Source organism: Schistocerca serialis, chromosome 3 (assembly GCF_023864345.2).
Source record: "Schistocerca serialis cubense isolate TAMUIC-IGC-003099 chromosome 3, iqSchSeri2.2, whole genome shotgun sequence".
Taxonomy (NCBI): Eukaryota; Metazoa; Arthropoda; class Insecta; order Orthoptera; family Acrididae; genus Schistocerca; species Schistocerca serialis.
The window spans coordinates 993,175,147-993,202,291 of record NC_064640.1 but is presented as its reverse complement, the minus strand read 5'-3'; the positions used below and the strand labels follow the sequence as shown (position 1 = coordinate 993,202,291).

Below are 27,145 nucleotides of genomic sequence, written 5' to 3'. Positions count from 1 at the left end.
CAATGAGGAGACGGAGGTGGACAGTCACCCTCATGGGCATCCCTGCCACAAGTGACACATTTAGCCGCATTGGAACAAGACTGTCGAGTGTGATTGAAACGCTGACACTGGTAGCAGCACGTAGGTGTCGGGACATAGGGGCGAACAGAAATAACCTCGTAGCCTGCTTTGATGCGCGATGGCAGCTTAATACTATCAAAGGTCAAGAAAAGTGTCCGGGGCGGTACAAGGTCATTGTTGACCTTTTTCATGACCCTATGGACAGCCGTCATGCCCTGCTCAGCGAGGAAAGACTGAATCTCCTCGTCAGTCAATCCGTCGAGGGATCTAGTATAGACCACACCACGAGACGAATTCAAAGTTCGGTGAGCCTCCACCCGGACAGGGAACGTGTACAGGAGTGTGGCTCGAAGCAGTTTCTGTGCCTGAAAGGCGCTCTCAGTTTCTAGTAACAAGGTACCATTACGCAACCTCGTACAAGACTTAACAGTACCGGCTATGGCATCTACGCCCTTCTGGATAACGAAAGGGTTGACAGAGGAAAAATCCTTTCCATCCTCAGATCGAGAAATGATGAGGAACTGTGGGGTAGGCGGTAGTACTTTTGGCACTGGTGGCTGGTCATGTTTCCGTTTGTGGGCAGAAGTCGAGACAGAAGAAGAGAAATCCATTGCGGAGGAATCCCCCATGATTGCCAGCGTCTCCAATGGCGCGCTCCTTCCTTATGGGGACCCTCTCAGAGGGCACTCCCGCCTTAGGTGAATGTTTACACCTCAGGTCACACCTCCCGAGAAACAGACGGAGGGACCAATCGGCATGGTCAGAAGGTATCAGCTCAGGCAATCACCCCTCCCTGGGCTTGGCCTTTACCAGGGGGTACGTGCGTGACTTACTTGTCTACCCAGGGCGGGGAATTACGCGTTACCCCGTCACCGGCTACGCGTGCGAACGCGTGGGGCGGCCTTCAGGCGCGCACAGGGAGGAAGGAAGAGAGAGAGGACAGACTGACTCAAGCGCCGAAGTGGAGACCAGAGAAGGCAAGGAGAAGAAGGCAAGGAGAAGAAGGAAAGGAGAAGAAGGCAAGGAGAAGAAGGCAAGGAGAAGAAGGCAAGGAGAAGAGTAAGGAAGACAGTGAGATGGAGAAGAACAAAGAAAGGAACCAACCAAAGAAGGAAGAAACGAGAAGTGAAAAACCAAAAAGACCACAAATATAGGTCGTGGGACCATCCGTCTCCGGACGCAGGCGCTAACTACCCCCTTGAGAGGGATGGACTCCTTTTAGTCGCCTCTTACATCAGGCAGGAAGACCTCGGGCCATTTCTAACCCCCGGACCCGCAGGGGGGTGGGGGGTTCCCAAGCTGGTGCTGTTTAAAACTACTGCTTCATGGGATTAAATTTTTCTTCAGTATGGTTCAATATGGCTTCTGCAAATTTTACTGATGTCCCCTTCTAGTTCTGAGGGTGCTGCAGTATTCACAATGATGTGCTGTTCGGGAATCCAATATTTATCTTTCAGGCTAACAGAATGATAAGCTGGACCGTATGGGTGCATGAATTTGACCAGGGAATCATGTTCTTCAATATAAACTTCACTTGTTACCAATCCACCAGTGACAGTTGTAAATGCAGCTGATTTATTGACCAGGAATAAGGCTTAAAAATGACATGAAAGCCACATTGGTGTCAGTTGACTGATAAACTGAAGCATCAAAAGAAGTTGTATCACTTAACAGAAGACCAATGTCTCAGGATTTTTTGTCAGATTGGTAGGTACAATTTTACTTTCGAATCTGTTGAATGCATGTTTCTCCTTAAGATAATTTCGAATTCACTCAGATTTCAATTTCCAACAATGTTTTCGTTATGTTTAGATTTGTAGTGGAGCTCTTTTCATTTCCCAGGCATATTTGCCTGTTGAACCACAGTGAATATTTCCCAACTTGACACAGAACCTGTATGTCTAACGCATAGTTTTTAACTCTTAGAATGAAGATTTGAGCACAAATAGACAAATGTTTGATATTGGCTGCTCAGATAATCTGAAATCTGTTTCCTGTCATATTTACTATGTGGAAATATCTTCACACCTTTCTTAACATTCCTACTGACACAAATATTCAGTGTTGTTACAATGGTTTTAAAATCACCGATGTCCTGTTGTATGACAACAGAGTCAAAAAGTTTGGGGGCTGTTTGTAACAAGAAGATCTAAGATGTTAACCTAACTAGTCAGTTCGAGCCACATGTGCTTTCGATATATAATCGAAAATACAGTTTAGCCTCTCTACCTGTAGCTAAGGAATGTATGGTTTAGTGTCCTGTCAGGAGGGGGGTGTGGGAGTGGCACACACAGTCTGCTGCATTGACTTAATGCCATCCCAGATTAGATCAGCCACAGTCAGTGCCAACCAATAACAGCAGGATGGCCATCCAATGGCAGCAGCTGGCCGTATGGCGGGACATTGGTGCTGCAAGCAACTGCCAGAATTGAAAGTCTGCACTGTCAGCCTGTCAATTTACATGCCTGAAAAACATGACACTCTACTCCAACAGGAGACAGCCTCGGTATTACATCTGCCATTTGGTATCTACAGAAATTGGAGGCAAGGTGGCATGGCTGAGCCACATGAACTTACTTGGTGAGCATCTTGTTATGAAGGCTATGCAAAAAGCTATTTGGAGTTATCTGCAGTGCTGTGGTGTTCTTATACTGTGTGTTTTAGGCTTCAGTTAAACCCACTGTTGCCAAGAAGCATTTACCAGTAGCTACATTCATGAATTTTGTTTTAATTCATGTGTATTTTAGTCTTTTGCCTTTGTGATCTGGGGATAATTCGTGATTAGTATGAGTGGTGCCAGTAATGTGTACCAGCATAGATAGAGGCAAATGCAATTTTCCTGTCTTAACCGAAGCCACATCTGGTTCAAATTATATTTGTACACCTTTATTCAAATTTTAAAAAGCAAACTATGTTTGTCACTGAGGGTTTCTGTCTGTTTATGTTACAAATTTTCCAGTTTATTGGGTTTGAGCCCAATCTGTAATTGAGGAGTATTACTCAGGCTGGCTCGGCTTTCGAGCACAGCGTTAAATACATTACAATTAGTTGAAGCTAGCTGGGCATCACTTCTTAAATTTGTTTACACATCTTTTTGCTCATTTGTCATGTAGTTTTATTTAATAGTGGCTCATTGTCTGGTCTAAGCTGATAACTAAATGTCCACTCATATAGTTTATTGGTATGCAACTCTTCTAATGGAAATGTTTTTCTCCCTGTTTTGGTTAGTACCGTGCTTGTTAATCTAGGTTGGAATAGAATCACCAGATAAAGGTGAAGCGTTTTGCTAGCTTCAGTTAAATTGCTCAATTCCCAATTCTAAAAGTTTACTGTTCATTTGTTTGCATTTACTGAAATTTCTTAGGACAAATAAAGATGTGCTAAGAAATACATTAACATCTGTAGTACCACTTTTGATAAATAAATGGCCTTTTCTTGTTATTTTTTTTATTTTTTTTTTGGTAACCAGGCACCTTACCAGTCCCAGCTCCTCACTAGCTACAGGATTTCATGATTCTCTGAGGAACCATTCGGATAAGGCATTTAGAACAATAGTATGAATCCCTGTCCCTCCCACCTACCCTAATAACTTGACACTCCCAGTTTGACATGGTAAGATGAAATTTCTCCCCAATACTATAATAAGCTTGGGAAGTTTACATGCAATCTTCTCCAAATTTTCCCTGAAATGTTTTGCCACTATGGCTCCCTACACTGAGGATCTATAATAACACCCAATTACTACATTTGATTGACCCTAACTCTTCTCTACAGCCAAATTATTTTGCATTTGCTACTGTTACTAACATCACTAGGTGTAATTATGTTATTTGCTACTCTAAACATGTCTCCACCACGTTTGTTCAGCTTTCCTTTGCAAAATAAATTATAATGAGCATTTAAAATTTCACTGCTATTCAATTTCTGGTTTCAGTCAGGTTTCCATTCCTAGCACTGTGAGAGATGATTACCAACATTAGTTCAAATAACTAATAAAAAAATCAACATTTTCTTTCTTCAATCTGCTATGAAGAATGCTGCTCCTTGTGATTAATGGGGCTAATACTCTCCTCTCTCTGAAATCAGTATGCAATTTATTGGGCCTGTGGAAGCGTTTCGATATCCTTAGAATGCCATGTGTGCACATCACACGTACCCTCTTAGTCTTAGTAGCTTACTGTGTGTAGCGCACACCTGGCCAATTAAAATGTGTTCTACAATTCTTTACACAGTACCAAACTTCAAGCAATCTGCATCCAAGATAGTTACAGAATTGTGTCAATGATTTAAAACCTCCAATTTGAAACAAACAACAGGATTTGTTTGGACATTTCAGCAAGATCAGCCTCAGCCCCCAATAGAAAAGGTATCCTATGCTGGCTCAGATATAGTCTCAGCAATGGACAAGATCTAAAATCTATTTGTAAGGTGTAAGAAGACAGCCATGAAGCCAATACCCAATTTTGCCTTACATTTAGAAATTGCAAATTTCACTACTGTTCACCATTAAACCTCAGGTGAGTGTTAACCAACCAAGTCAGTTCTATCTAAAGGTTCTGTAACATCAATGTTCCCAGGCAATGTCACAGGCACCAGATGTGCTAAAGCTTGTAGCCCTGAGCAGGAGACTGATGCTGCCAACTGCATCCAGCACAGCTTACAACTGTCTCCATCAAGTGGCCAACTCCTCCTGCATTTATAAACAACAAGCACAGTCCCTATCCACCTTAACCTGCAGTCTGGTATAAAACATGAAATACACTAATAACCCAAGCATTCACAATTAGTAATGCTGCTATACTGCTATGAGCTATTGCTACACCACACAGTAACACCAATGTGATCAAAATGTGTAAACACTTACTAAAAAATCGCTCAACACTGATAAATACACACATCAAAAAAAGTTTTGCATCAGCACGGTTCCCAGAACTCCCGAAGATAGATGTTGACTTTGGATATTGTATCACAGACACAGTCCCTTTGACTGTTCAGAGATGTCACTAAACCCGGCCAAAGATGTAAACAACCACGCATGAGTAGTGCCTAATAGACGGAGGGGGTCTGACGGCCGATCAGTTCCAGTGATTCCATCAGGAAGGAGGTAGATGGCTCATGTTGTCTGTAGTTCAACCATGCCTAGACAGTCAATACCACAGTTCGATCACGTCCGCATTGTTACTTTGAGCCAGCAAGGGCTCTCAACAAGGGAAGCACCCAGCCATCTAAGAGCGAACCAAATTGATGTTGTTGAGACATGGAAGAGATACAGAGAGACAGCAACTGTCGATGACATGCCTCGCTCAGGCCCCCGAGGGCTACTACTGCAGTGGATGACCTCTACCTACGGATTATGGCTCGGAGGAACCCTGACAGCAAAGCCACCATGTTGAATAACACTTTTTGCACAGCTACAAGACGTCGTGTTACAACTCAAACTGTGCGCAACAGGCTACATGATGCGCAACTTCACTCCAGATATCCATGGTGAGGTCCGTCTTTGCAACCACGACATCGTGCAGCACGGTACAGATGGGCCCAACAACATGCCAAAAGGACCACTCAGTATTGGCATCATGTTTTCTTCACCGATGAGTGTCGCATATGCCTTCAACCAAACAATCGTTGGAGATGTGTTTGGAGGCAACTCGGTCAGGCTGAGCACCTTGAATACACTGTCCAGTGAGTGCAGCAAGGTGGAGGTTCCCCGCTGTCTTGGGGTGGCATTATGTGGGGAAGACGTACTCCGCTGGTGGTCATGAGAGGCGCCGTAATGGCTGTACAATACAGGGCTATTACAAATGATTGAAGCGATTTCATAAATTCACTGTAGCTCCATTCATTGTCATATGGTCACGACACACTACAGATACGTAGAAAAACTCATAAAGTTTTGTTCGGCTGAAGCCACACTTCAGGTTTCTGCCGCCAGAGCGCTCGAGAGCGCAGTGAGACAAAATGGCGACAGGAGCTGAGAAAGCGTATGTCGTGCTTGAAATGCACTCACATCAGTCAGTCATAACAGTGCAACGACACTTCAGGACGAAGTTCAACAAAGATCCACCAACTGCTAACTCCATTCGGCGATGGTATGCGCAGTTTAAAGCTTCTGGATGCCTCTGTAAGGAGAAATCAACGGGTCGGCCTGCAGTGAGCGAAGAAACGGTTGAACGCGTGCGGGCAAGTTTCACGCGTAGCCCGCGGAAGTCGACGAATAAAGCAAGCAGGGAGCTAAACGTACCACAGCCGACGATTTGGAAAATCTTACGGAAAAGGCTAAAGCAGATGCCTTACTGTTTACAATTGCTACAAGCCCTGACACCCGATGATAAAGTCAAACGCTTTGAATTTTCGGCGCGGTTGCAACAGCTCATGGAAGAGGATGCGTTCAGTGCGAAACTTGTTTTCAGTGATGAAGCAACATTTTTTTCTTAATGGTGAAGTGAACAGACACAATGTGTGAATCTGGGCGGTAGAGAATCCTCACGCATTTGTGCAGCAAATTCGCAATTCACCAAAAGTTAACGTGTTTTATGCAATCTCACGGTTTAAAGTTTACGGCCCCTTTTTCTTCTGCGAAAAAAACGTTACGGGACACGTGTATCTGGACATGCTGGAAAATTGGCTCATGCCACAACTGGAGACCGACAGCGCCGACTTCATCTTTCAACAGGATGGTGCTCCACCGCACTTCCATCATGATGTTCGGCATTTCTTAAACAGGAGATTGGAAAACCGATGGATCGGTCGTGGTGGAGATCATGATCAGCAATTCATGTCATGGCCTCCACGCTCTCCCAACTTAACCCCATGCGATTTCTTTCTGTGGGGTTATGTGAAAGATTCAGTGTTTAAACCTCCTCTACCAAGAAACGTGCCAGAACTGCGAGCTCGCACCAACGATGCTTTCGAACTCATTGATGGGGACATGCTGCGCCGAGTGTGGGAGGAACTTGATTATCGGCTTGATATCTGCCGAATCACTAAAGGGGCACATATCGAACAATTGTGAATGCCTAAAAAAACTTTTTGAGTTTTTGTATGTGTGTGCAAAGCATTGTGAAAATATCTCAAATAATAAAGTTATTGTAGAGCTGTGAAATCGCTTCAATCATTTGTAATAACCCTGTATATGAATGTCATCCTCTGACCGATAGTGCAACCATATCGGCAGCATATTGGCAAGGCATTTGTCTTCATGGATGACAATTCGCACCCCCATCGTGCATATCTTGTTAATGACTTCCTTCACGATAACGACATTGCTCGAATAGAGTGGCCAGAATATTCTCCAGACATGAACCCTATCGAACATGCCTGGGATGGACTGAAAAGGGCTGTTTATGGACGAAGTGACTCTCTAAGGGATCTATGCCGAATCATCGATTGAGATGTGGGAAAATCTGGACCAATAGTGCCCTGATGAACTTGTGGATAGTATGCCACGATGAATACAGGCAGGCATCAATGCAAAAGGTAGTGGGTATTAGAGACATTGGTGTGTACAGTAATCTGGACCACCATCTCTAAAGGTCGCGCAGTATTGTGGTACAACATGCAATGTGCGGTTTTCATGAGCAATAAAAAGGGCAGAGATGGTGTTTATGTTGATCTCTATTTCTATTTTCTGTACAGGTTCCGGAACTCTCAGAACCAAGGTGATGCAAAACTTTTTTTGATATGTGTAAATACTTATTGTTCACATAATTTTATTTTTGTTTCAGCCCAACATTGAACATATGAAACTTAATTATAAATCATTTTTACAAAACAAATAAACCGAATTCATAGCACCTGAAAGTAGAAATTAAATTGTTTGTTGTGAAAGTTCCAGGTTTGAGTGCACAGACAAATTCTCAGTAATTTCAGCTATCACAAAACATGTGATTTGCATTGCACAAGGTTTCACATTAAATTTACTTACTTACTTTCTGTTCTGGTAGGTTACTACAACGAAATTTCATAATTTACTACTTGCCTCATCATCTCCATCAATATTTTCCATGTTGTCTTCACTGATGTTATTCAGCCTGGGATGGAAGAATTACACGTATCTACATGGAGAAGTAAACCTGAAACAGAAAAAAATATGATGACAAATTTGTAATACATAATATAAAACACCATGGACATTACTAAATTGATTAATGAATTACTGCCATACATTCATTTGACCAATGAAGGACAGGAACATACATTCAAAACAAATTAATGATAATGCTGAATCATATATTATGGAGAGATTCGCACAGAAAAAAAATCAGTATCCCTCTCAATACTTTTGTCACACTTCAGGGAAAAGGGCCACACCACAACTTCTGGACAATACACAACAATAGCCAAACCTATCAACTATATTCATTATTTTGAGTCAAGATATATATATATATATATCAATTTACACCTCATTTCAAACATCAGTACTGGCACGATTGCCTTTATAATTAGCACATTTTTATCTCTTGCTCATTCAACAATTCTTGTTATCTTTCATAGGTTTTTCTTTTCATATTTTTTTTGTAGATGCAGACTTTTTGAAGATTTTGCTTGTAAGCAAAGCATGTATCAAACACAATAGTCATATTTGCTGAATTGAAAAACTAGTTTGGTTCTCAATCTTAAATAGCTTCTTTTCTACCTTAAAGAACTTCTCTTTAGCGGTACTGAGGCAATCATCTGGAGATATTGCAGTGTTTAAGGTATTAGACATAATTTTAAAGAAAAAGAATTCCAATCCCTGCCTTGCCATTCCAATTATAGGTTTTCTGTAATTGTACTAAATCATTCAATGTTAACGCTAGCATCATTACATCGATATACTTATGGCGAATTTCTGCCCGATTCCCCAGTGGGAGACCCAGCAGTCAGACAGAAGACCTTGCCCAGTATAAGAATGGTAAAAAAGTCACTTCATTATTGGAAACTATATGCAAGACATGCGCAAAATAAAGTTTGAAAGTAGCTCTCAAAAAATTATGATATCTGTCATTTCATTTTTGTGCTTATTTCTAGGGGAACTGAGTTTTTCTCCACAGTGGGATTGCTCAGTTTATAATGAAAAATGGGCTTCTGACGTTCGGCACACGGCCTTACAAACAGTGTGTCATTCAAATTGAACGGAGCCAAATTGATCAAACAAATACTACCTACAAATGAAATCTGAACAGCATTTTAGGAACATAAAGGTGTGGTTTGATGAACTTCACGGAACTGGGAACACCAATGACATCTGATGTGTACTACCAAACACTTTCAGAAATGACTAATTAACTTTACTTTCCCTGTGGCTCTCTGTCTACAGCAAGCCGTTTAGCAGTGTTTTATGGCATCACTCTGCAAGACACTGGAGATGCTCGGAAATTCTTCCAGGCAGGAAGGAGGAGGATTAGGGTTCAACATCCTTTTGGCAACAAGACTGTCAGAGAAAGAACACGAGTGCAGATCGGGGTACGAGAGACAAGAACTTTGACTATGTTCTTTTCAGAGAAACCTTCCCGCTCTTCTTTTTCCTTACAGAATTTAGGGTAACCACATAAAGCCAGAATCTTGATGACCAGATGGGGATTTGGATTGCTATTCTTCTGAAAGCACGTCCAGTAGCTTCACTTGATGCCGCTAGACGTAGTAAGTTCATAAAACACATTGGCACAAATGTCTGATAATCAAGAACTTGGACAAGGGTTCTAAATGGGTACCTCAGAGACGAGGTCCACCACACAAGAATGCAACTTGAGCTATGGAGGCAGATATTTTTGGATTGGAAAACTGTGACCTGGAATGGCCTCAGTTCACAACAATGCAGACCTACACCCTGCACCTTACACTGTCCAGCGACTATCTAAGAAATTATTGAACCCACCACACCCCTATTACTGTCACTATTATTTCACAAAATTACTTTTCTCTTGAGAGTATTTTGATAGTAGTTAAGTGCTGAAAACTTCCATTCTGGTACAGCTAAAACTTTATCCAAATTGTTTACGAGTTGTTTGGCACCGGAAGCGCTAAGGGAATAAAGGTGATCAGGTACCGAGCACCGTGGGTTTCGAATCCGTGCCAGACGACATGGACCTCAATTTCACTAGAGGTCTCTCCAGCCGTCGCGCTCCTGGCCCGCTTATAATGTGAGGGCGCCATGCGGCCAATAGCGACGTACTCTATCATGTATTTAAGTGCCTGCCTCTCGCTCAGCAGGCAGCCTGACATTTGCGTTAGTGTATCGACATCTCGCCTACAGATAGCGTGTTTACATTACTTTGTTTCCGTGTACGAGCGGACATTGTGGATTCGTTTGGTTTCGCTTGTGACCACGTTGCTATTTGCGTGTTGTTGTTCGTTAGGTCTTGCCCGGTCGTCCGTTGTTGTTCGTGTCTGTCCCTCCCCATTCGTTCCGTTTGTTCACGGGCCGCTCCCATTTGGTCCCACTACGCTTTCATTCTCGGCGAGAGAGAGAGAGAGAGAGAGAGAACTGCACAATAAATTTGTGAGCAGAATACTTACGGAACTTTTTTGGCCAAGACAAGTCTCATAAGCAGATTTAAATACAGTTTCATAAGCAGATTTATGCTTATAAACAAAACAGCTCTGTACATAATCATGAAACAAGGAATTGCAATAATATTCACCTCTCTCATATCAGAACATCTGTCTCCCAGAAAAGTGTCCTACACAGTGCAACACAATCGTCTAATAACCTTCCATCCAGAATAAAAATGATAAGTACGGAAAGCCTGTTAAAAGAGGCCACCACCACCACCAACAACAACAACAACTAGAGCTACTTCTGATGAAACACAATTTCTACTCTTAATGCAGATACCACTTCTGTCTGAGGAACATAAAATCGCAAACAGGTGTAGTAAATGAATAAATGCGATCAAATCTATGCAGTGTCTAACTGTATTGTCTATAGGAATCACTTGTAGGATAACAACTACATATGTAGTAAATGTTACTAAGATTTAATGTGTAATCATGATTAATTTCTGTATATTCTTAAAGCATAAATGTGTTCGTATGTATTATTATCTAACTGTATTGTCTCTAGGACTCATTTGTGGGATATCAATTATACATGTAGTAAATGTTATTCAGATTGAATGTGAAATTATGGTTAATTTTTGTATTGTCCTTATGTGAAAAATTTGTAATGTTTATCTCTGCATAACATTTTTACTTGTCCTATATCTACACAAGATGTCAAAGGACCAAATAAAAATAAATAAATAAATTTAAATACACAGTTTGTCTCGATTGAGTCGACAATATCTCTAATTCGGTACATAGAGGTTATGCAAAAATTGTACTTCTTGTGCTAAAACATTTCATTCCCTCCAAAAGACAGTTGGCTGGCTGTAAATGGAAGTATAAGCAGCACCAAACCTGAACTCGCTGAGTATACGAGAGTGCGATTTGCACGATCATCGGTTTGGGCTGAGCTTCAGATGTCAGCAGACGACAGGAGCAAAAAAGCTGACTCGTCGATGCGTCAAAGAACCAGCCACCCGCTGACGAGGAAATTTTGAAGGCCGCGCGCAGTGTTACATATGTCAGTGTGGCGACGGCCGTATGTTGACTAGTGGCATGACTTCCGCTGCAAACAGTGAGCGCGGCACGTTTCAGTCGACTGGCTACAGCTCACAAAGAACAGTTTAGACCTGTTCTGCTATTGAAACAATGGTGAAATGCTTGAGAACCGTATGTTGTACATTAAACGCATTCGGCTTATGTGATTAGTATAAGTTCAAAGAGAAAAAAAAAAGGGTCAGCCTAAAATGCATGTTTTATGACAATATATTTCAATGTATGTCATACTTACGGTGAAAATGAAAAATTAAGCCTGAAGTTAACTTGCAGCAAACGCATGTAGAAGAACTGAAAATTCACCGGAAGTAAATGGCGAATCTTTTCGAACTGTTTGAGTGCCTTTAAGATTAGATACAACGACACTTCATACGTTCATAATATAAGTTTCGCAAACATGCGCGTAACGAACGGTGCTTTGATTTATAAAACTGAGTCGTGGGGTGGCACTGGCCTCAGTAGGCAATGGGTATTGCCACTCGAGTGACAATGGCGTCACACGGACAAAGAGGCAGGTTCGTTATATTTAACAATTCAGAAATAATCGTGGAGAAACTAAACTGTTTTGTGTACCTATTCGAGAGCACTCGGTATTACGAAGGCTATATATGATGTGATTTTGAAAAGATAATCTTTGAAATAACGATAATCATAAAATTATGTCAATAAGAAGTTTTACTTTGTTTCTCCCAGTCAGATTTAACAGAAAACATGTAAACGGCAACGGCACACATTTAGAGACTTCTTCCGACATATATCGATCAGAGCTGGATGACAGCGCATTTGAAACATTACAGAGATTGTTTCCTTATACTGATCATGAATTGATGGATATCACACCCTTTGCCTGCTGACAATGACGTGTGGCAAGAGATTTACTATTACTGCAAGATTCTAGTCACATTCGAGGGAAGTCTTTTCACCTCATTATTTGCGATTGATAAATGAATATGAATATATTGCCATCCTGCATCATAAAAATTGAATACACAGGCTGCAGCACATCGCGTCCCGACAAGAACAGTGACAAGTGAAAAAAAACTGCAATTTTTTTTTATCACAAAACGTACGTGTGAAGTGCCCTAACGTGCACGAAAAACGTCAGTCACATATCTATCTCGCAATTTGTCCACTTCAAAGCAGAAATGCCAACCAGTCTTGTAGGCGACTTCACGATGCGCCACGGCAAGAACAATGTCATTTCAGCGTTACTACTGGCAGGTGTCACGAACAGCGGCACATTCTGAGTTGTGAAACTTTTCATGTATAAGGTAATTTGAATGTACTTGTTAATTTAATTGATTATTGCAATTCCAGTGTTTATACAGTGTCTGTACATTACATTACAATGCTCTTCACAAGCCCGCCTGGTTGGCCGTGCGGTCTAACGCACGGCTGAAGGGCGGGAAGGAGTGCCTGGTCCCCGGCACGAATCCGCCCGGTGGATTTGTGTCGAGGTCCGGTGAACCGGCGGTCAGTCTGTGGATGGTTTATAGGCGGTTTTCCATCTGCGTCGGCGAATGCGGGCTGGTTCCCCTTATGATAAACTACAATAACTTAAACCGTGAGTGGTGAATTAGTTCTGGGGACGGTTCACTTGCAACTGGCCAGTGTTCCTCATTTCTTCAAACTGATTATGAATTTATACGTCTAACTGTGTGGCGGGACATGGTACGAGAAGGAGGATACGCCCATGCACAGATGCTTTGCATTAACGATCCGTAATTTGACAGCAGCGTCTAAACTCACTTGCTTCATGTTATGTAAGTTGAAGATGTTGGGTACTTTGACGCTGCAACAGACATATAAAATACTTTTCCACGGTCCAGTTATCACTACCGGTACCCTTAAGTTCTCAGCGAAATCAATATTGCAACGTCCCATAGCTCAAAGTAGCATACATTAATGCTTATGTAAGCATATGTACGAAATTTATTCACAATTACGAATTATTTTGACATCAACTGTATTAGGTATGGAAATATTGCCTACTGATGACACACAAAATTTGTACCAGATCGGAATCGCAGTTACGAATAAATTTCGTAACAGTAATACAGCTGCACATCGTCACTACTGTCTGCTCCTTCCGATGTGTGTCCACTCGTATGTCTGAAGGAACAAACACTGTGAAATTAGTAAGCTATAACTACTTTTATTTGGACCTAATTATGTGAGTCGATCAAAAAGTTTCCGTTTGAAGTCGTTTCTGCAGCGTGTATGCAACGTAGAACGAATCCGACGCGCGTATACAAGCACTCACATGTACGCAAGGGATTAGTGTGGCATTCGTGCTTGCGGTAAATGCGTGAACGTCAACTATGGCGACGTTATTACCAAATGCGTCCAAACAGTACCGACGTGCAGTAATCCTTTTCTTGGCTGCCGAAGGACAAACAACGGTATACATCCACCGGAAATGAAAAATGTGTATGGGGCAGTGATGTCATCAATCATCCCCTCGTCCCAAGAAATTCAAGAGCAAGCCATCTGCTGGAAAGGTGATGCTTACACTGTTCACTGTCCTCTGATCACCACGGCTTATTGATTTTAAGAAACCTGGTGTCTCCATCACTGGGGGACGGTACCCATGCGATTATCACCCTTTCCGTCCCTTAAGAAAGGTTTGAAGTATCGACGATTCCTGCCGCACGAGCATGTGTAGCAGGCAGTTACGGACTTCTTCGCGCAGCAGGACACGGTGTTGCCAAAATGGTATATTCAACCTGGTGCGTCGGTGGGATGATTGCCTCAATGCTGACGGCGATTTTGCCTCAATGCTGACGGCGATTTTGCCTGATTGGCATACCGATTCTGGAGTGTATGGTCTTCGAACATGAGCTTTTTGATCGCCCCTTATCCCTAGCAATACCGACATATTTCTTATTTCCCGTATCGCATTACCAAGGTGGGGGGGGGGGGGGTACTTTATGCCCACCCTAAAAAAAGTTAAAAAACAAAGTTCGTCGATTGTAGTTGGCTTATGTTACATAATTTCTGTAGAGGTGCTGATGTGTAAGTAGGATCCTCAACCCGAAAATACTGAATATGACATTCACAGTGGAAAGTGACATCACTATTGAATACTTCCATTTTTGGGTTAAGTTTAACTGAAAATTTTAAAACAGTAATGGAATCTGATAGAAGAATTCTTCAAAAACAAATATTTTTCTTCAAAATTTTAAGATATAAAATTACTGATTAAATTACAATATTTTCAAAAGGTGGGCATAAAGTACCCCCTCCCCCCTGGTACTGCGAGGGTTATACAATATTTTATACGTTTCCCACAGCTTCAAAGCATCAAAGACTCTGAACCTAAACAAAATAACGCATGGTAGATGAAATTCTCAAACATTATTGCAAAGCAAGACTAAGCCAACTGATGGTAGTGGCGTTCTGTTGAAAAGCGTCGAACTAATTAAATCAATAAATAGTTACAACTGGACTTGCATTCGGAAAGACGACGGTTCAGATCCCCGTCCGGCCATCTAGATTTAGGTTTTCATAAATCGCTCAAGGCCAATGCCGTGATTGTTCCTTTGAAAATGGCACGGTCGATTTCCTTCCCCATTCTAACCTAGTCAGAGCTTGTGCTCCATCTCTAAAGACCTAGCTGTCGACGGGACGTTGAACACTAATCCTCTCCTCCCCCAAATAGTTACTGAAATATAGAAATGAGCTTAATTCACTGTACTCTTTCTAAAATGTTACAACAGCACCCAGTCAGTCCAAGACGACACCGAAATATGTCACGGAGAAGCTACATTCTATTACAGTGTGACACGCAGTCAGGGGTAAGCCACACAACAGCATACACAGAGGCGCGCCGTCCTGACGTAAGAGATAAGCATGAGAGGGCAAAGGGTCATACGGAAGCATCCGAGAAAGAAGTTATCATGCCTCAATGGTAACTGGGAGCAGCTGCCCAAGGCCGAACACTCGCCTTCACTTGGCAGTTTATTCTGCTTCCTGCTGCATGCTACGCCAATCACCGACCACAGTAAAATTCCACAAAGAGAAGAGACATAATCGAGTCTACCTTCACGCTGCTGCAGCCTTCAAGTTGCTTTTTTACGACATCCCACACGACTTCCCAACGCATCCCGCCGCCTATATCGTGTGTGTGTGTGTGTGTGTGTGTGTAGCTACTTTCAGGCATCACCTCTCACCACGGACAGCGCAATGGGTGGCAGCTTTTACTTAACGACAGAGATCAGCGGCGTTCGCGTAGAGTTGCCACTGCTAAAAGACAAGCAACACTGCGTGAAAAACCGCAGAATTCAATGTGGGACGTAAGACGGACGTATCCGTTACGCGAGTTTCTTTGCCAATAGCGTGATATCGCCTGCAGCGCCTTTCCTGGGCTCGTGACCATATCGGTTGGACCTTAGACGACTGGTCAGAGTCCGCATTTCAATTGGTAACAGCTGATGGTAGGGTTCGAGTGTGGTGCATGCCAAACGAAGCCGTGGACTCAAGTTGTCAACAAGGCACTGTGCGGTGGGGGCTCGATAATGGTGTGGGCTGTGTTTACGTGGAATGGACTGGGTCCTCTGGTCCAACTGACACGATCATTGTCTGGAATCGGTTATGTTCGGCTACTTAGAGACCACTCGTAGCGATTCGTGGACTTCGTGTTCCAAAACAACGATCTCACGTCACTGGGCCACAATTTTTCGCGACTGGTTTGAAGAAAATTCTGGACAATCGAGCAAATGATTTGGTCACCCTGATCGCCCGACATAAATTCCACTGAACATTTATGGGACATAATCGAGAGGTCAGTTCGTGCACAAAATTCTGCACCAGCAACATTTTCGCAGTTATAGACGGCTATAGAGGCAGCATGGCCCAATATTTCTGCAAGGGGCTTTCAACGACTTGTTGAGTCCGTGCCACGTCGAGTTGCTGCACTATATCAGGAGGTATCCCATGGCTTTGATATTTTGTTCCTTAAGTAGCCCGAGAAACTCGCCATGCACAAGCTTTAAGAAGTGTAAAACTCGCTTGCAGAAACATAATGCATCTGTCAACCGGTCTAGACTCGTCTGTGTGCATTAAAGAATATGAGTACGCCTAAACGAAGACTGAAATAACTGTTTGTTATAAATACAGAAAGAAAGAAAAAATCCAGTTTACCGCTCCAAATCCCGGGGCCTCCTCGTGCAAGTGATGAGAAAGGAGAAGGCAGAGGAGTAATAAAGTCGTTTAAAATGAATTAGCTTACCTGGCCCGAGTAGTAGACCCATAAGTGGGCCCCTTGCCGGGGGGCCAACAGCGAAGTGCTCAACGGTAGGGAAGGCGGAGAGAATGAATTTCGGTACGGCGGAACTAGCGGAGGAAACATATAGGGTAGCGTTTAACAAAATCCTTTGCGTCATTATGGGAGGAAGGATAATTGGCCCCCATTTATCGATGGCAATCTAAATGGTGCAATGTATGCTGATTTCCTACGTAATGTTCTACCGACGTTACTACAAGATGTTTCACTGCATGACAGAACGGCGATGTACTTCCAACATAATGGATGTCCGGCACATAGCTCGCGTGCGGTATTGAGTAGCATATTTCATGACAGGTGGATTGGTCGTCGAAGCACCATACCATGGCCCGCACGTTCACCGGATCTGACGTCTCCGGGTTTCTTTCTGTGGGGAAAGTTGAAGGATATTTGCATTAGTGATACACCGACAACGCCTGACAACATGCGTCAGCGGATTGTCAATGCATGTGCGAACATTATGGAAGGCGAACTACTCTCTGTTGAGAGGAATGTCGTTACACGTATTGCCAAATGCATTGAGGTTGACGGACCTCATTTATTGCATTAATGTGGTATTTACAGGTAATCACGACAACAGCATGCGTTCTCAGAAATGATAAGTTCACAAAGGTACAAGTATCACAGTGGAACAACCGAAATAGAATGCTCAAACGTACCCACGTTCTGTATTTTAATTTTAAAAACCTACCTGTTACCAACTGTTCGTCTAAAATTGTGAGCCATATGTTTGTGACTATTACAGCGCCATCTATCACACAGCGAAAAAAGTGGTCCAACTAAAACATTCATATTTCTTAACGTACTAAACGAATATGTAGTAAAAACGGCGGTTCCCATTAAAAAAAAAAAAAAAAACCGCAGTTGATATCCGTTTCATCTATGGCAGCGCCATCTAGTGGACCAACCATAGCGCCATCTGGGTTCCCCCTTCAAACTAGACAAGTTTCGTTCTTTGTAGTTTTTTCGTTTGACGCTTATTTCGCTTGGCCCGGTCACTATCAATGGACCACCCTATATATATATATATATATATATATATATATATAATAAAGGTATAACATTGTGAAACCCAGTTGTAATTTTCAATTAATATAACGACCTTGTAATTTGACAAGAAGAAGTAGCATAGTAATCTTCTACGGACATCGGTAGATAAACGAAAAAATAATAATAATAAATAAATAAAAACAATAATCAAGTTTTGAACACGGATCGCAAAAGTGAGAAGGCGCGACGCTACGCACTGTGCCACCGCCGCAGTTGAACTCACTCCCTGTTCGAAGTAATATGAATTCGCTTATTTTGACTCCTCTTCCACACTGAGCGAAGCTTCTGGAAAATCAGGAGATGGCTCTAGCCGTGTTCTTCTCGTGAGTTTTATTTACAAACTCAATCCTGCATTTACAAGTACAACAATGAAGAGTTTTAGTAATCACAAATTTACCTCAGGAGCAACTAAATCCTCCGCCATCGGTGGTGTGACTAGACCATCGGATTCTGGAGAGACTTGGTTGAGATGTTGTATCCTAAAATCAGAGGAAATCTGACTCATCTGGACACCTCAGGATCAAAATCAAAACTCTCTTTGGCACAATCAACATCAGTTCATTCCTAAGGCCAGAAGAGCTCTGTAAATTGGCAAAACGCTTAAAGAAAAAAAATAAGTTTTTGGCTATGCAAAAAACAGGACTGCCAGATATAACACCAAGGATTTTGGAAATTACAGACTGTTCTATAGCAAAACAGACAAAAGAATTCTCAAAAATACAACATTCGCAGTATCATAAGACATGCTTAGTTCCGTAACAGCAGCAAAGCTGTGAGCAACACATTAATGAAAATTTCATTGAAAATTGGAGATTATATTTACACAGTAATCAATGAACATCCGCCGATCAACTTCGGAAATAAAACAAACCAAGAATAAAATAAGTACGTCATGGATGGTGATAGAAAATACGATCTCTAAAATCCCAAAAATCACTGAAATTTCTAATGGGTGATGCTAATGAACAAACAGGAAAAGACAGAATATTTAGGTAAACAACTACTGATTTCCCTGCACGCAAATGGACCAATTGAAATGGAAACAAACTGGTAGAGCTGTGTAGACATTTCAATCTTAAAATTATGTCAAACCGTTTTAAGGAAAAAAGACGTTAAGGGGAAAAAATAGCGATCACCCAACAAGAATATAAATGAATACCATAACTAATTATACACCAATCTCGTATCGACGTCACGGGCAGATTTATACACTGCTGGCCATTAAAATTGCTGCACCAAGAAGAAATGCAGGTGATAAAGGGGTATTCATTGGACAAATATATTATACTAGAACTGACATGTGATTACATTTTCACGCAATTTGGGTGCATAGATCCTGAGAAATCAGTACCCAAAACAGCCACCTCTGGCAGTAATAACGGCCTTGATACGCTTGGCATTGAGTCAAACAGAGCTTGGTTGGCTCTGAGCACTATGGGACTCAACATTTTAGGTCATAAGTCCCCTTGAACTTAGAACTACTTAAACCTAACTAACCTAAGGACATCACAGACACCCATGCCCGAGGCAGGATTCGAACCTGCGACCGTAGCAGTCCCGCAATTCCGGACTGCAGCGCCAGAACCGCTAGACCACCGCGGCCGGCTAAACAGAGCTTGGTTGGCGTGTATAGGTACAGCAGCCCATGCAGCTTCAACATGATACCACAGTTCATCAAGAGTAGTGACTGGCGTATTGAGACGAGCCAGTTGCTCGGCCACCATTTACCAGACGTTTTCAATTGGTAAGAGATCTGAAAAATGTGCTGGCCAGGGCAGCAGTCGAACATTTTCTGTATCCAGAAAGGCCCGTACAGGACCTGCCACATGCGGTCGTGCATTATCCTGCTGAAATGTAGGGGTTCGCAGGAATCGAATGAAGTGTAGAGCCACGGGTCGTAACACATCTGAAATGTAACGCGCACTGTTCAAAGTGCCGTCAATGCGAACAAGAGGTGACCGAGACGTGTAACCAATGGCACCCCATACCATCACACTGGGTGATACGCCAGTATGGCGATGACGAATACACGCTTCCAATGTGCGTTCACAGCGATATCGCCAAACAAGGATGTGACCATCATGATGCTGTAAACAGAACCTGGCTGGATTCGTCCGAAAAAATTACATTTTGACATTCGTGTACCCAGGTTCGTCGTTGAGTACACCATCGCAGGCGCTCCTGTCTGTGATGCAGCGTCAAGGGTAACCGCAGCCATGGTCTCCGAGCTGATGGTCCATGCTGCTGCAAACGTCGTCGAACTGTTCGTGCAGACGGTTGTTGTCTTGCAAAAGTCCCCATCTGTTGACTCAGGGATCGAGACGTGGCTGCACGATCCGTTATAACCATGCGGGTAAGAAGTCAGTCATCTCGACTGCTAGTGATACGAGGCCGCCGGCCGAAGTGGCCGTGCGGTTCTAGGCGCTGCAGTCTGGAACCGCGAGACCGCTACGGTCGCAGGTTCGAATCCTGCCTCGGGCATGGATGTGTGTGATGTCCTTGGTTAGGTTTAACTAGTTCTAAGTTCTAGGGGACTAATGACCTCAGAAGTTGAGTCCCATAGTGCTCATAGCCATTTGAACCATTTGATACGAGGCCGTTGGGATCCAGCACGGCGTTCCGTATTACCCTCCTGAACCCACCGATTCCATATTCTGCTAACAGTCACTGGATCTCGACCAACGCGAGCAGTAATGTCGGGATACGATAAATCGCAATCGCGATAGGCTACAATCCGACCTTTATCAAAGTCGGATACGTGATGGTACGCATTTCTCCTCCTTACACGAGGCATCACAACAACGTTTCACCAGGCCGGTCAACTGCTGTTTGTGTATGAGAAATCGGTTGGAAACTTTCCTCATGTCAGAACGTTGTAGGCATCGCCACCGGCGCCAACCTCGTGCGAATCCTCTGAAAAGCTAATCATTTGCATATCACAGCATCTTCTTACTGTCGGTTAAATTTTGTGTCTGTAGCACGTCATATTCGTGGTGTAGCAATTTTAATGGCCAGTAGTGTATGTTCAAGTTCGCAAAGGAGCGAATACTGACACAGATCGCTACCTAACCCAAGTGAAAATAAACTCTATGTCCTAAAAATTACGCGAAAGATTGTCAGTAGGTTTCTAAATTAGATACAACCAACATCGAACAACTGTTATTAACAAATGAACTCGACAAAATGCAAACACAACATTGGAGATATTTGAAACGTATGTCTATCAAAACTGCTTTCTGTACAAAGGTGGAAAAAACACTCTTGGTGCAATGAACATTGTGAACGCGCAGTAAAATTGCGTTACAAGACATTCAAACACGAAAAATAGGAACAAATGAGAAAACACACATGACTTGTTCCTGACAACTAAAAAAGAAGCTTCATAATTAGACAATCAAAAAGACAGATTGAGAACAGTCACTCCGTGAAATTAAAAAAAAAAAAAGAAAGAAGAAGCATATAAACGAAATTCGTTGTCACAAAATGGTAACATCTTTCAGACTTACTACATACATCTGTCACACTCATTTTAAACTGATCGAGGGTCATCGAAGAAATCCGAAAGAGAGCACGAAAAGTAACTGGGCATAACTGTGAGGTCCAAATTGTACTCTAGAAGGAACACACAAAGTAAGAGCAAATGAAGAAATGGAAGTATACCAACATTTATTCGGATATGAAAAGAACGCAGGCTAATATTTTATGGGCATATTAAAATAATGGAACCAACCAAATTCACTAGACAGGTTGTAGAATTCTAGTAAACCAGCGGTAAAGTTAAAATAAACAAAGAAACAATAAATAGATCGTTGGAGTTAAACGAGACCTGAAGGAAGCAGGAATAAGACAACTTTATGTAGCTGACGGAAAAAAAATTTAGGTAGGAAATTCACGACTGGACAGCTGGTCTGGCAGAAAACCCAAAAAGACTGCGACGGCTTGGTTTGATGAGCGGAAGACCATTCTTAGAGAATGTAAGTAATATGGGCACAAAGAAAAGGTAAAACAAAACCTAGAAAACGCCTATTGTTCATCGCGTAGCCCAGTAGGACCAAAACGTAAATAGTATTAATAGACAGAAACATGATGAAACTCTGTCACTGTAGTGTAATTTATTCCTTTCACATCTAGTTACCGAAGGCTACCTTCCATCATTAGGCGCACACTATTATAACAGATACACTACTGCTCAAAACAACGGATTTGTGGTTAAAACAGGGATTTAGTTTGGAATATTCTGTCATATCCCCATTCTGGTGATAAAACAAGTATAAAAATGCATTTCGCTGGTCGTTCGCCTACAGGGCTCTGATCAGTATGCACAACTACACTGACGTGTCTTTATTTAAGAGGTTCTATTCGAATAGGTCTCATTCCTTCTGCTGTCTGTGTATCAGTCGATTTGCATTATTTTATAGAACATTGTATGCTTCTAGCAATCTGTTTGTATACCTGATCGGGTTCGTGTCATATTGTCCCTAAATGGGATAGATGTAGCAGATTGGAACTGAACAACATGCTGTCATTGTAGCTCTGCATCAGGAAGGCTCAGATGACGACGACGACGACGACGACGACGACGACGACGACGATTATGATGATGATGATGATGATGAGTTGAGGTGAGGGGCACTCGACATCATAGTCATCAGCGTCGTGACGAAAAGTCAGGATGCTAATCTCATGGGTCGGGACGAAAGATGTCCCCACAGGTGAAGCAGTTTATAATGTCTTTTAGTAAGAGAATAGCAACACAGTACAGTGGTTTAGACGTAGCAGCTTTCAAGCTAACTGGAGCCAATACAAGTGTTTCGGGATCAGGATGACCCCGAGTAACATTGTGCAGGGAAGTAAACGTTAGAAAACTCGTACTGCACTTGGAAATCACAAGGAAGTAAATAGTATGCAAGCAGCTCCAGTCTCTGTCTCAACAGTGCAACGCCGTCTCCGTGAAAAAGGTTAAAAGGGGTGCATAGTGGCCAAAAAACCATTATTGCGAAAACAAAATTCGGTGAAACGATTGCAAGGGCACAGAAACATAAAAACTGGAACGTGAAGTAATGGTCCAGCATGTAATTCACGGACGAATCTCAATGTGAAGTATTTGGCAACCATCGTCGAATGTTGGTTCGTTGACTTCGTGGAGAACATATGAAGAGTCAGTGCGTAACACCAGCGGTGAAGCATGGTGTAGGGATATTTTGTGGGTGATAAAGTCTGTGACCTAGTCAGAATTACTTGAACGTTAGAGAAGGAAGGACATCATAGGATACGGATCAACACTGCAGCTCCACCTAGCAAGAGACTTCTTAGCAGTGAGTTTGTTCTGCAGGAGGACAATGATCCCAAACATGCTTCTAAATTGTGCAGAGTGTATGTCAGTAGAAAACAGAAATGTGGGGAAAAAGATCCGACCAAGACAGTCACCTGACTTGAATCCCATTCAACTACTATGGGATGAACTTGATAGGATGGTCAGAAATCTGAGGTCATCTAACGTTGAGATCAACAGAACAATTTACAGACGTGTTGAACTGCAACATCTACAAACACACAACAAAACCTTATTTCTAGAATGTCAAGCATTAGTGCAGCTGTTCTTTCGGCAAAGGATGGAGACTCTGAAGAGGCTAAAACGTGAAACACATAACACTGTACTTAATGATAAAGAATATATTTATTTTGTTGGTCTATTTAGTTTGTTCGATGTGTTTGTACATGGAAATAAATGCGTATAAAGCTTTTTTCATGGGTGATCGAAAACTTTTGACCGGTAGTGTGTATATTTCAATTTTCCAGCTGTAAGATAGGAGATCCGCACGAGTAAAGGAGCTATCAGGACACGGATTCCTATGAGACTGTTCTGACGTGTTTCCTGAAAATTGGTTTGAGCAGTTTCTCAGAGACCGATCCGTGAGGACAAAGTGTTAGACCTCCTAATACGCAACTGACCTGAACTTTTCGATGGTTTACGTAGATGAAGGAATCACGTCGAACTCCTCAAATCAGTTAAGACAGAGGAAGGAGTTAGTTATCATAATGCTGTAACAGCAGTAACGACTACGGATGTTGAAAGAAAATTTACGAAACGAAGGAAAATACTTGCTCAGCAAGTGTGACAAGAAACAGACTGAGCAATCAACGTCATACATTAACTTCTGAGGACGAAGACATGGAGTATCAGTGGATAAAATTAAGAAGTAGCGTGCAACAGGTTTTAGACACGTCTGTGCTGAGCATGAAGAATGGGAGCACCTCGCCGTGACTCAATAGTTGTGTTGCAAAGCTTCTTGAAAAGCAAAGTGTTTTATCATGCATTTAAGCAAAGCCAAACCCTTGTAGGCAAATGAAAGTCGAAAAAATCTAAATAGTAACGAGATCAATGCGAGAAACGTTCACTGAATTCGAACGTAAAATTTTGACTATCGTTGATACTCAATACTCTACGACGTCTTTTCTTTTAAATTAAATTACCGGAAGATTACTGACAGAAGGCTAAAATACTGAATTCAGTTTTTCGGAATTGTTTCGCTGCAGAAGTTCGTAATGTTTGCTCCACTAAAATTTGTCGAAATGACATATATTCTGTTAAATGATAATTGAACAGAAAATGAACTAAAATCGCACAGAGGAATAACAACTTGATGAGATACATTTCAGATTCCTTGCACGTGTGAAAAAAAAAATCTCTCTCCTAGCAGAAGTTTATCACAGTCGCTGGAGCAACGAAGGGTTCCAAGCGATTGCAGGAAAAAAGCGCGAGCATTCACATTTGCAAGAAAGGTCATCGCACAGATGCCCATAATTTTAGGTCTACTTCGCTGACGTAAATGTTAAGATCATTCAAAAAGAAACGAGCCGGAGATTGGTGTGGTGTCCCAAACTCGCTGCAAGAGGGACACGGGCGACACGCGCGTCACTATAGAGAGAACACGTACACGCATCTACCGTCCCACTGCACTCAGTCGTCCCGAAATCGGACAAATGGAGGCGTCAAAAGACGAGCAAAGGAGCGGAAGGTATGCGGGGAACGCAAATTCACCGAAGAAAGGCACGAGTACACGGAGAGCACTGCAGTTCCGACGCCTGTCACTAACCCGCCGGGCATCCACCTGCCGGACAACGATACCAGTAATGCGGTGTGGCGCTCCAGGTAGTGCGTCATCACCCAAAACATTCTCTCTTTCCTGGAATCGCGGGTAGCAATGCCTTGGCCCTTGGAACGGACATGCAGTGCTCTTCGCACACTTGTCATTCTTTGGTGAATTCCTTCCCTCGCACTCCTACCGCCACCAGTACACTCACTACATCCCTTTGCTCTTCTTCTTTTGAAGCCTCCATATCTCTGTTTCCAGCACGACTGACTGTCGATGAGTGCACGTTCTCGCTCTGTCGTCAGGTGGGTGTTCCTCTAGCAGCGAGACTGGAGCCTCCACACGCTTATACGAACCTCACCTCCTTCCGTAGACAATGCCATTACGGTCCCTTTAGCGATTTTCATTTTACAGCTTCCAGCTCGTTTCGGTTTGAAAGACCCTAATATGCTGGTCAATTAAGAAACAAGTTTTATGCTCGCGTATTATGACGTTTCAGGAGAAAGAAAATCTCACAGTGGTCGTCAAACTGCGGCCCGCATGCAGTCCGAATCGAGCACTAGCGCGGCTCGCGATTCTCAGCTGTATTCTATAATACTATGCATTTAGCAACTAATAGCCAAATCCAAAAACATCGACTAAAGGCGCCCGTACACGATCAAACGTGTTTGACAAAATCGCTCTTATCTAGCTACGGATTTGCCAAGCAAGCCCGCACACGTTCAAACAATGTTCGTCAGTTTAACCTCACTAAAGAACACGCTATTGATTTTCGTGTGTATTTTGACAGCGAGAATGGCCACAAATGCAGACAAAGGAGTCCTGCCATTGACATTGGAAATATCTTTGAAGACGAAGACGAAGAAAACAAGAAACTGGTCCAGGGAATGGATTAAAATGAGACATTTATCCACGAAAATCTGCTACAGGAAATATTGCTCTTAGAACCCAATGATTACAACTTCCTACGACTGGACAATGACTTTTAAAAACTTGTTAAAGGCCTTCTAAATGAACAAACTGGCTACTCTATTTCACTCTTACGTAACCACGGATGTGCCAAACAAGCCAGTACACGTACCAAAGAAAGCTTGTCAATATAACCTTACTTTTGAAGCACGCGCTTTTCTGTGTATGCTGCATTTTGACACTAGTGGGAATGGCTATAAATGCAGATAAAGCAATTCTAATATTGCCTCCGGCACTGTGTTTAAAGAAGAAGAAAACAAGACGCTGGTCCAGGTAATGGCTTAAAACGAGTAATAAACAACCGAAAACCCGCTACTGGAAATGTTACATTCAGAACCTGATGATTACATAAACATTCTGTAGATGGACAGTGAAACGTTTAATAACTTGTTTAACGTTACTTCGCTCTCACATTGAAAAAGAAGACACAAGTACGCTAAAATTTATTTTCGTCTACTTGGTCCTCTAACAACAGTTCATTAAAATACCACAACATGGAAACGTATAGCACACATCATCCAAGGAAGAACCGGCCCACCTCGATTTCTTTTGTTTCATTCCACTCCGCTTGCATGTTACTGTATGCGTAAAATAGTTATTTTGTTCATAACCTCTTCATGCATAATACACTGCTGGCCAATAAAATTGCTACACTAAGAAGAAATGCAGATGATAAACGGCTATTCATTGGACAAATATATTATACTTGAACTGACATGTGATTACATTTTCACGCAATTTGGGTGCATAGATCTTGAGAAATCAGTACCCAAAACAGCCACCTCTGGCCGTAATAACGGCCTTGATATGCCTTGGCATTGAGTCAAACACAGCTTGGATGGCGTGTACAGGTACAGCTGCCCATGCAGCTTCAACACGATACCACAGTTCATCAAGAGTAGTGACTGGCGTATTGTAACGAGCCAGTTGCTCGGCCACCATTGACCAGAAGTTTTCAGTTGGTGAGAGATCTGGAGAATGTGCTGACCAGGGTAGCAGTCGAACATTTTGTGTGTCCAGAAAGGCCCGTACAGGACCTGCCACATGCGGTCGTGCATTATCCTGCTGAAATGTAGGGTTTCGCAGGAATCGAATGAAAGGTAGA

At 42.5% G+C, this 27,145-nt stretch overlaps 1 protein-coding gene across 6 annotated transcripts in view; it reads right to left on the bottom strand.

The window, feature by feature from the left end:
- Positions 1–27,145, bottom strand: part of LOC126471441 (tetratricopeptide repeat protein 39B-like) — a 318,277-nt gene that overhangs the window by 141,502 nt on the left and 149,630 nt on the right. For all 6 annotated transcript variants that reach the window (XM_050099614.1, XM_050099612.1, XM_050099617.1 and 3 more), the window contains exon 2: positions 8,039–8,132. In XM_050099614.1, coding sequence (XP_049955571.1) covers positions 8,039–8,065 — 27 coding nt within the window. In that variant the 5' untranslated portion in view covers positions 8,066–8,132. The remainder of the gene's footprint in view (positions 1–8,038; positions 8,133–27,145) is intronic.